Source organism: Poecilia formosa, unplaced genomic scaffold (genome assembly GCF_000485575.1).
Source record: "Poecilia formosa unplaced genomic scaffold, Poecilia_formosa-5.1.2 Scaffold104, whole genome shotgun sequence".
Taxonomy (NCBI): domain Eukaryota; kingdom Metazoa; phylum Chordata; class Actinopteri; order Cyprinodontiformes; family Poeciliidae; genus Poecilia; species Poecilia formosa.
Window position 1 is genome coordinate 1,674,952 of NW_006800043.1, and position 9,992 is coordinate 1,684,943.

Here is a 9,992-nt window from a genome sequence, read left to right on the forward strand (position 1 = left end):
AACCACAATGCATCGTCACAAACAGCTGATAACGTCTTAGGAAGTAAAACTAGCGTGTCCATTGGGTTGCTTATAGCAGAGGAAAGGAAAACCACCGACTAGCATGCGCTCTGTTGTGCCAACGTGAAAACAAATCGCTAGTCTGCTGACACCTAAAAGCCAGTGCAAAAATTGAGAAGCGGTTTAGTTCTGTAGAAAAGAGTGGCATCGTTTCCCAAAATAAACTGATTAACAGTTAAGGTAATTACTAATGACTGATTACTGATTGCCATATTTTGACCTGATATGTAAATTATGTATTGTGTAATACTATGTGATTTACTTTTTCTTATTAACTTAGCAACTTAGTTGCTAAGTTAATAATGTAATAGTTGAAAACTATTACATTGTTTTCAAAAACTGAAAGGTAGATATGTAGTCTAAATAAAAAATAGTGCTATCCACTGATAAATGCAGAAAAGTGTACTTTACTTGAATTGTGCACAAATCCTTTAAACTACTCAAAACTAAGAAGCTTACCCGTCACATACGACGTATATATATTCATGGCCAAAGTCAGCAACTACATTTGTAATCTAAATAAATGTCTGAACTTTAACCAGCTTTACTTTAACAGACCTCCCAAAAAGGGGATCACATGTATTTGGCTGTATCACAAGTTAGACGTTAGGGTTTCATTTGAGATTTTATGCCCTCTGCAGCATATATGTTCTGTCAACTTTAAGACACTCAGATGAGTAAAGTAAGAGGATCTAACAAGCACAGAATAAAAAACCACAATAAGTAGATACTCCTAAAATAAGTTCAAATATTTATGTTTGGTAAAGTGTAGTTCAACCATTAGCGGCTAACAAAGGTACCGTTTTGCTGTAGTGGAGTTTAAGACGATCCAATAACATTTACAAATCACTTTCTACTTGGCACACATTTGAACTGCTGCTTGAAAGCTGTTGTTTTTTTCCTTATGGTGATTTTTCACCTCAAACATGGAGAGCGTAATTTTCCCTGTTTTATTTGGTCCTAAACCTGCTTCAAGTACATTTTGCTCAGCCACCTCATGTTCGCTGCGCTGATGACATTTACAGTGTAAGAAAGCACTTACACTGTAAATGCTTTCTTACACTGAAAGCATTTACTTTCAGTAAAAGTAAATGTGTCCCTCATTTAGTGAGGGACACATTTAGTGTCCCTCACTAAATGGAGCTTTCACTTGAACTCTTTACTTCTGCTTCCCTTTACTCTGAGACAGTAAAAGATAAGAGACACAGAAGTTGTTTTAGGTAAAGCTAGCTTAAGAAATTATCTAGAAGAAGTGATACATTTAGTCTAATAAAGACGGGGAAAAAACAAAATTAAATCTAAAAGTTAACATTTAGGTTTAATTTAACAAATATCCGGGCTAGAGTTTTTTTGATTTTTTTGTTGTTTTGTTTTGTTTTTTCAGGAGTAATATGCCACTTTTGAGGCTCCAAGAGTCATAATCTTTTCTGGAGACTGGAAATATAATGAAGTTACTGTTCTGTTTTATTGCTAATTGCTTTCAATGAGGCTATATTTAAATAACAAAATGTAATAGCAAATTTCCACACATTCTTCTAACTCAAACTTACTAACATAAAACATCCTGATCTAACACTTCAATATGCGTGTGCATCTGCCTAAAGGGGCCATTAATTTGACAATGATTTCACTACTCCAGGGGAAATGGAAATGGGAAATAATCTCTTTTGTTCGATTAAATTTGCTCTCAAGTAGGCCGGGGTCAGTATGAGATACTAAAAACATCTCAGAATTGCGTCATGTGCGTAAACATTTTTAGAAAATGTCTTAACAGTTTAATTGCTTTTATTTAAAAGAGAAAAAAATCATAACCCACAATGCTGCGAGCATAATGTAACATTGTTTTATATTACATTTAACACAAATCATTCTAAACATAAACTTCAGCAGAAATATGAGAACAAACACCAGTTCAATGTAATCATAGCTCTCAAGTCTATTTTGATGTTCTGTTGGTTGCACAGGAACAGATGTGCAACAAGGTATAATAAGTTACTATTAGCAGGTTAATTTAATAGCCAGTTAGAGAAATCAGGTTATGTAGCCATCCCATGATGCCATCATGGTGCACCTTTTAGTTTCTGGACCATGACTGACTCGAGGCGTTTTCAGACCTGGAAACATGTCTAAACAGTCAGATGTGTCATTCTTGTAAGCACAGCCTACTGTACTTACCTTATTCCACCTAGTTAATTATCGATGCACAGCTACACATGGGGGAGCGGGCAGTGCAGCTTTGTTCTTACGCTCCGTACAGCCTATGATGGCTTCATTGTTGTCTCTGGCTTTGATTAAAAGCCACACTCGCGCAAAAATCAATTAAATGTCTCGGGCGCACGCTACAGAGTGGAAACAACAAAAACGTGTATAAGTAGATATTAATATAATAATTACTTTTACAGGGTTTGACATCCGAGGACGAATAACAGAAAATAACAACTGCTATCGACTGACTCGTGGACAATTTGTCTTTTAGCTCAGATGTTTTGCATGTAGCATTAACATGTTTACGTACAATGCTAATATCTAAACAGAGTTGTTATAGCAGGTAAGACAGTGTAGTTTTGAATAAATTAAGTTTTCCGTCGTCCTTTTACTGGTCTTTCAGTCAGATGTGTTTGATTCGAGGTCGAATGTGTAAAACTTTGGGTAGAAATCTTTGTGATTTAATCCGCACACACTCGTCTGTCCAGATGTTTACCCATTAACGCTGAACTGTTCGTTCAGAGGTGTCTTAGGGTGGGTTGGCCCTGTGCATTTTCACAGAGCGCACACTGTCCGGACGCTCCTGCACACACCTAATCCCACCTCTTCTCTCACCGCCTCAGCTCAGGACCTCTCTCCCTTTCCGGCCCTCCTGTATTCCTCTTTTTCTCCCCTCCTGGGTCAGCTACTTGCTGGAAGCTCCGGCCCGAGGTGTTTTTAAAGACGCTCGACTGTCGCAGTTGCCATGATTCACAGCAGCGTCTGCAGGGTTGTCCTGGTCCTCTTCAGCCTCCTGTCGGTCCTTGCACACACAGGTAAACCTTATTTCCGTCATCGTTTCATGCTTGTGATGAGGAGGGCTCCTGTCCTCCTCCTGGAAACGCTAAGTGGAAAATGTACCAAAAAGACATAACCCTTTTGCTTTTTCAGCCTTTCAATTTGCCCTTTAAGAGTTTGCTAAGTTTCTTTCCTCTTACACCTACAGTCAGTTTTTCTTTAATTGTGTGTTTTTAAGTTGAAGGTGTGTGAATTTTGCCCCTTTTTTTTCTCGCAATCCTCTTTTCCAATTCACTCGCTCCTTTACATGCGTCGACAGAAGTAAATGATGTGGTTGTTAAAGCTGTGAAAGCTGCTCTGTGACAGTCATGATGACTCAGTTGCTTTCATGAGGCCTGATGTTCTTATGAAGCTTTAAAAAAAAAAAATCACTTCCTTCTTGCTCAACCTGAGCATAAGTGATTCAGATTGCCACCGGTTGATATTTTAGAGACTTTTAAGACGTGGGAAACATTTAGCTCAGCATCAACTTGTTCGCATAGGAAAAAGTCTTTTCTCTACCACGTCGCCCTATTAAAAATATAAAGAAATGTTAAAGCAGCAGTGAATCTCACGTCATTGTAAGGGCTAAAGACGCCAGTGGGACAACAAGAAAGACAATGTCCTATTTGTTGTATATATCTTTGGAAAGTCTTTGGAAACAATCTCGTCTTTGATGGACAGAATCAGTAAAATCGGTGGTTTTAGTTTCTCAATTACTTTTCTTACTGGGATTTTTACGAAGTGTCACGATTGTCATGTGCACAGATGGCTGCCATCCAGTAACGCCTCGGGACTTGACCACAATATCTGATATAGTGTGACTTCCAGCCTCATGTGTTGATTCAGCATGAGGAAGCAAACCGACATCTCGTATATGCAACGAAATCTTAGGCAACATAGTTTAATAATTACCCAAGTTTCAGCTGGGAATATTCAAGAAACTGACTTATTACAACACAAATATCATCTTTTTTTTTAAAAGAAAATAAAATATGAACAGTGAATTCCATATTTTTCCATGGAAAACTTTAGCATAACATGTGGTAGTTAAAAAAAAAAAGGGGTGAATAAGGGGGACAGATGGTGACGCCAGTTCTATGTTGTGGATGTATAGCTTGTTCTTCCAAGGCTCTGTAAGGTTAGTTTTCACACACCCTTGTCTGGACTCTTGGTCATCTCTCTGGCCGGTGTGAAATCCTGATGGAGGAGCCCAGAGGTACCAACAAATGGCTTTCTGTGTTTCCACTGTCTGAAATCCTCCTCCGTTGGTGTCTACCACGCTTTTACAAGTAATAACTTTTCATCTTTAAGGTGCGACAGACGGAGGGCTGCAGTGATCCAGAGAATGCGTACGTGTAACAGGCAAACTGGGCCACAATCTAATCAGAAGAATGGTGGTGAAATTATCTACTTTTTCACTTTGCATAACAAAATCACCAAGAGCAAGATACCGATCTCAAAATCATGTGTGGGTGTCAGAAAAAAAAAAAAAAAGGTGCTGTATACGTGGAACATAATCCCTGCAATGTGGAGAGATTAGAAAACCTGCGCTGCACAACAACTCTGTAGAATATGTGAAGAGTAGATATATTAAGTAGTTATCGAATCATTAAAACAGTATGTACATTTATAAGCAAAAAAAATTATTTCGAGCAATCTGAAAAGTAAGTTGAAATGGCTAAAATCAAAGCTAACTTTGTGCTTCAATTTGGATAGAAGTTTGTAACCAGAGACATTATGAATAAAGACAACACACACACCAAAGCAACAAGCAAACAGATGTGCGTTAAAGCACAGTACATTCGACGTACATTAAAGCTAGATTATGATCAACTATAAAGCCATCTTTTTTTAAAAAAAAACTGCTACAAGCAGTAGTTAGTAGTTCAAGAAATACTTTAGCTAAACATAATGGTGACATTTTGGAATTAGACACTAACATTTACAACAAAGTAGTTTAATTAAAACAAAAGACAATTAAAATTGGCACTCTAGCAAAAGCTAGTCTGTGGTTAGCTACAATTCATGATAAGCTACAGGGCTAAGTTATCAAGGGAGAACATGGACATGCCTAAAATGGCTAAATGGAGTAAATAACTAAAAAGATGCACTTTAAAAACTACACACAAAACAACCCCAACTAGCTTCAATTAGATACCATTTAAATCACCTTTAAATTTTGTAATGATCAACAATTTCTCATCTTTTTATATGTATATATTTAAGAATAAAAACAGTAGTTAAAAGCAACAGTTACACTTTAAAATGGGTACATAGAGATCACAAAGAAGTGCTTGAACTACCCCAAAAACATTATTTCAAATTTAGCAATGAATGAACGAGGATTAGCTAAAAAAAAAACCTACCAAAACTTACAAAGGATTATGAACAAATAATGATCATGTTGGACAATAATCCAACTCTGTGTTACTAACATATAGCACATAAACAACTTTAATACAATAAATAAATGGCCGGTGTGTGCAAAATAATTTTAAGCTACTGAATTCAGTACAACGATGAAAAGTAACTAGATAACCTTCTGAAAAGATGGTAAAAAACACTAAAGCAAATTAAAAGCTAACTATTTTGCAGTTGTTTTTAATACACCAAATTTCAAAGATTGTAATTAATAACTTGAAATAGCTTAAAGTTGCACAGTTGTGCACGTCATAATTTTGTGCAATTTTGAAGCAATTTGCACATTGTATTATATCTGTAATATTCAAAAGGTAAATTTGACCTCCAGCTGCGCGAGTAGAGACACGTAGAGTCGATGACACATTGAATTAAATTATTATTTCACCACTGAAAGTTTTGAGTGAGCCTCCCCTCATGAAAACAAACAGCTAGAAAGTACGGAAAACAGAATTTGATTAATTTCTTTCACCCTTCCATTCAATCACAGAGTTCAGAAGCCATTTTAACACACGGGGTCTGTTTAATAAAAAAAAATGAAAAAAAGTTTGTTTGACATCCAGTGCCGAGGCCGTACCTGCTTTTTGGCCTGTCCGGCTGTTACTGGTTGAAGGCTGCTGGTCCGTTTGGCCGCACAAGCTGCCTTTTGTGTCGTCGGCTGAAGGCCTCATTGATGGCTGAACTGGCCACAAGCCTGGGCCTCCAGACCCAAAGCCAGCCGCAGGACAGGAAGCTGCTCACAGCTCGGAGTCAACACGACTGCATCAAAAATACTCACATCAAAAGTTGAAGTTAAGAATGTTAGCAGATGCCACATCTGACATCTCGTTGAAAATATTTACCCCATCGTGATCACGCGCCTGAGCTCCTCCATTTGGTTTATGACTAAAGTCTGTAAATTATCAGAGGATAAGAAGCAAGCCCGTTTCACAGAAAACACAGGCTGAATGCAGATATATTTGGGTTATGGTAGCGCTGGAATGCGCGTAGTCAAGAACTGAATAAGGTAATTACTTAGCGTCTGAATGGGTGGGCCTCCTGAGGAGTTTGTTTTCTCAGTTGGGATGATTGAAATTTTTCCACATTTCCACTGGAGTTCAAGAGCAAAGTTGTTCTGATGTTTGTCTACTGCAACGACAGTGGACGCCACAACCAAAAAACAAAACAAAAAAACAAAAAAAACATTAAGGTTAATTATTTTTACCCTTTATCTTGACATTTTCATGAGCATAACTCTAACTGTTGCATTAGGAAACATCAAAATACGTCTCAGAGAAACAGCTTTTGTTCCTCTCCCACCAAAGTGTGAAAAGTCGTGCGTTTGAAGCAGAGGAATGACAGACGAGACTAAATTTGTACGGTGAGAGAGAAAAAGCGAAGGACGGAAGAAGCACAGAGTTGGACGCTTTCACCGTCTCCAACCGTCTGTCTGTCTGTTTGTTTGTTTGTTTGCTCGGAAATTTAGTGGAGCCTTTATAAAAAAATAAAAAATAAAAAGCAACAGGGTACCTGTGGGTCAACCTGAGAAACTGTCCATCCGTTACAAAGACGCGTTTATACTCGGAGCTCGTCTAGACAAGAAACCGACTGTTTAAAGAGTCACAGAAGAGGCCATGCACGCTGCTGTTCACACCCAGAGACGACAAAAAGGCCTATTAGCATAAAGATGTACCTCATCATGGGTTCTGCAGTTAGCAGCTCAAGCTTGTGTTGTCATTTTTTATTTTTTTATTTTTTTTCCACCATCTCTGTGCAGAGACGGTGTTGGACCCTGCCTTATCCAGCAGGGACCACCAGGATGCCATGTCTGGAGATCCACCAGTGTGGATGACTGAAGTTACAACCAAGAGCCATTTCCTGGACAACCCAGGACAGACCTACACCTTTGATTTTGAAGACTCCACGCAGCCTCCGATCCTGGACGAAGGCGAAGGTTAAAAATTAAATAAATTGTATTGAGAGTCACCCCTACACCGCAGCAAAAAAAAAAAAAAATCTTTTGCATTTCTTCTTTTCCTTTTATATCACACTTAGATGTTTAAGGCCATTGCACACATTGTAACAGGCAGAAATATCCAGAATAAATACAAAATCCAGTTTTTAAATTAGAATATAATTTATTATTAGAGGCATAAAGTAATCCAATCCCACCTGTTATTATGTGAAAATATGTTTGACTGTCTGGACCTTATGTGTCACTTTTTGGTGCAACAGCTGCCATCAGTCATTTGCAACAGTCTTTTACATCTCTGACCACCTAAATTAAGCCACGTTGTAGTGGTTGACCCAAGTGTACTTGAGGTCAGGTCACAAACAGAGCAGACGGTTTCCTTCAACATTTTGAAAGAATTGTTGTCTTTTGAAGTTCTTTATACTTTTATGTAACTAGATGCATACCTTCTAAAAATACAGTACCAATCCTATCATACCACAAAATATTTTTTCCTATGGTCTTCTTCTATTTAAATATGATTTTTTGTTGTTGTTTTTGTTTTTTGTCAAATGGGAGCATGCTTTCATGTTTTGTTTTATTATTTGGTCAGCAGTAGCAGTTGCCCATAAGCTTTCCCATGAATGCCATTGTTGCTCAGTCTCGGGTTTTTTTCTCATTTTTGAATCTTAAACGCTCCTTAGTCATGGAGACTAGGGTCTGCAACATTTTTAATGTTTTCTCAGCTGTTTTTTTGATTTCCCGTTTGAGTTTTCAATGTGGTGTTGGAGTTCTGGACACTTCTGGGAAACTGCTCCATGTTGTTTTCCTCAGATGGTGGACGATGGCTTAGAAATGTTTACGTGAACCTAAATTAAGCATTTCCGTTTTTGTTTTATCTTTTAACTCACGTCATGTTTCCAGGTAGGTTCAGTCAAAGATAATTTAATTGATCCCATTATTGTTGCGGCTAGAGAAATTAAACTTGAGCTTTCCAAAACAATTTAGGCAATCAGAGTAAGTTAGTGATTTAAGTAAGGTGGCAGTTATATATTTCCATAAGGCCAGCTAGTTTTGATAGCTTTTTGCCCATTTTTATTTTATTTTGTTTTATTTTATTTTATTTTATTTTATTTTATTTTATTTTAATTATCATTTAAAAATTACAAGTTAATGTTTGTGTCTCTGTGTGTTTAGGAGTTCTGGGACCGGGGGCCATCACTGCCATAGTTGTTGCAGTCTTCCTGGGAGCATCAGTCCTCCTCGCACTCATCGTCATCACAATCAGGAAATTCACAGCCTCCTAGAGGGAGAGAGAGCGTCTCCCTTTTTGTATGCGTGCGTGTGCGTGTGTGTGTGTGTGTGTGTGTGTACGTGTGTTTGTATTGCATGAGTGTTTGTGTCTCTGTCTTTTGTCTTTCTCATCAAACGCCGAGCTCGCCCCCTCGTATTTCGTTTTGAGATGAGATGCTTTGTGCCCTGAGAGCTAGAAATTGTGGCAGGTCCGTCAACTAAAAATAAAACACCCCAGTTGCTTCTCGGTGTGGATGAATCATAAATACTGGCTGGCTCTACCAGTGCTTATCGTGAGATGGTGTGTTTGTCGGTTGTGCTCTCTTTTTTTGTTTTTCTAGTAATTATACTCATAAAAGTATCTTAATTGTTTTCCATAACTTCTTACATCTTTTTCCACTTACAGTGTCTTGAAATTCTAAACTTGTTCAAGAAAATTCAGGACAAGAAAACTCAGAACAAGTTTAGACATTTCTGTCCTTTGGAAACATCTGGGGAGTTGAGAAAAAGAAGAGAGCATTTCTTTTAATCCTTTTAGGGCATAGAAATAGTGGACTGGAAGTTTCCGTAGAGTAAATATAAAGTCAGACTTTGGATGAATGTTGTGTTCAAATTTAACTCCTTAACCTGTTTTTTTTTTGTTTGTTTTTTTATATATAGATATATATATATTTGTCTCAGAGTTTCTAGCCAACCATTTAGACGTGACTTCTTATATTTCATTGGATATATAAAAACAATGAAAGATTTTGACTGGTGGGTGTGTTTTTTTTTGTTTGTTTGTTTTTCTTTACATATCACAAGTGAATATCAACAAATCTAGAAAATGTTTTGTATTTTTTGATTATTACTATTTGTTTAAATTCAATTAAATGTATTTCAACTAAACCTAGGTTCCACAGCATTATAAACACAAGTACATTTGAAGTAAAGTAGCAATATAAGACGTAAAATGAGCATGACACTAAATCATTTTTAGAAAAAGTTCAATACGCCTTATTTATTTAACACCAATTCACAACATTTGTGATATCATTGAGTTTTGTAAAGCAAACTGCTCCAACTGATTTCCAATTATCCAGAAATATAGGGATAAATGCAAATATAGTTGTGTCAAATTCAGTTATGTGCAGTCTGTTTGATTGTCAAAATTAAATAAGTCAAGAAATGCAACAAAAAAAAATCACTCTGAAAGAAAAGTGGACAAAATGAAGTACTTCTATGCGAGTCAGAATTTGGATTAATAAACCATGAACATTTGCAGTAC

The 9,992-nt window shown here is 37.1% G+C and overlaps 1 protein-coding gene across 1 annotated transcript; it reads left to right on the top strand.

The window, feature by feature from the left end:
* The first annotated feature begins 2,807 nt into the window (after nt 1-2,807).
* On the top strand, nt 2,808-9,200 carry LOC103143042 (uncharacterized protein C2orf82-like). The gene is made up of 3 exons (XM_007559426.2): nt 2,808-3,080; nt 7,259-7,435; nt 8,630-9,200. Exons 1-3 carry the CDS (start codon nt 3,011-3,013, stop codon nt 8,737-8,739), a joined length of 357 nt encoding a protein of 118 aa, XP_007559488.1. The 5' UTR covers nt 2,808-3,010; the 3' UTR covers nt 8,740-9,200.
* The last annotated feature ends 792 nt before the right edge of the window (nt 9,201-9,992 follow it).

Excerpts from the sequence above, each read along its gene's own strand:
- LOC103143042 (XM_007559426.2), top strand. The coding sequence starts at position 3,011 with ATGATTCACAGCAGCGTCTGCAGGGTTGTCCTGGTCCTCTTCAGCCTC. Across the intron at positions 3,081-7,258 it reads GTCGGTCCTTGCACACACAG|AGACGGTGTTGGACCCTGCC; the intron begins GTAAACCTTATT and ends ATCTCTGTGCAG. Across the intron at positions 7,436-8,629 it reads GATCCTGGACGAAGGCGAAG|GAGTTCTGGGACCGGGGGCC; the intron begins GTTAAAAATTAA and ends CTGTGTGTTTAG.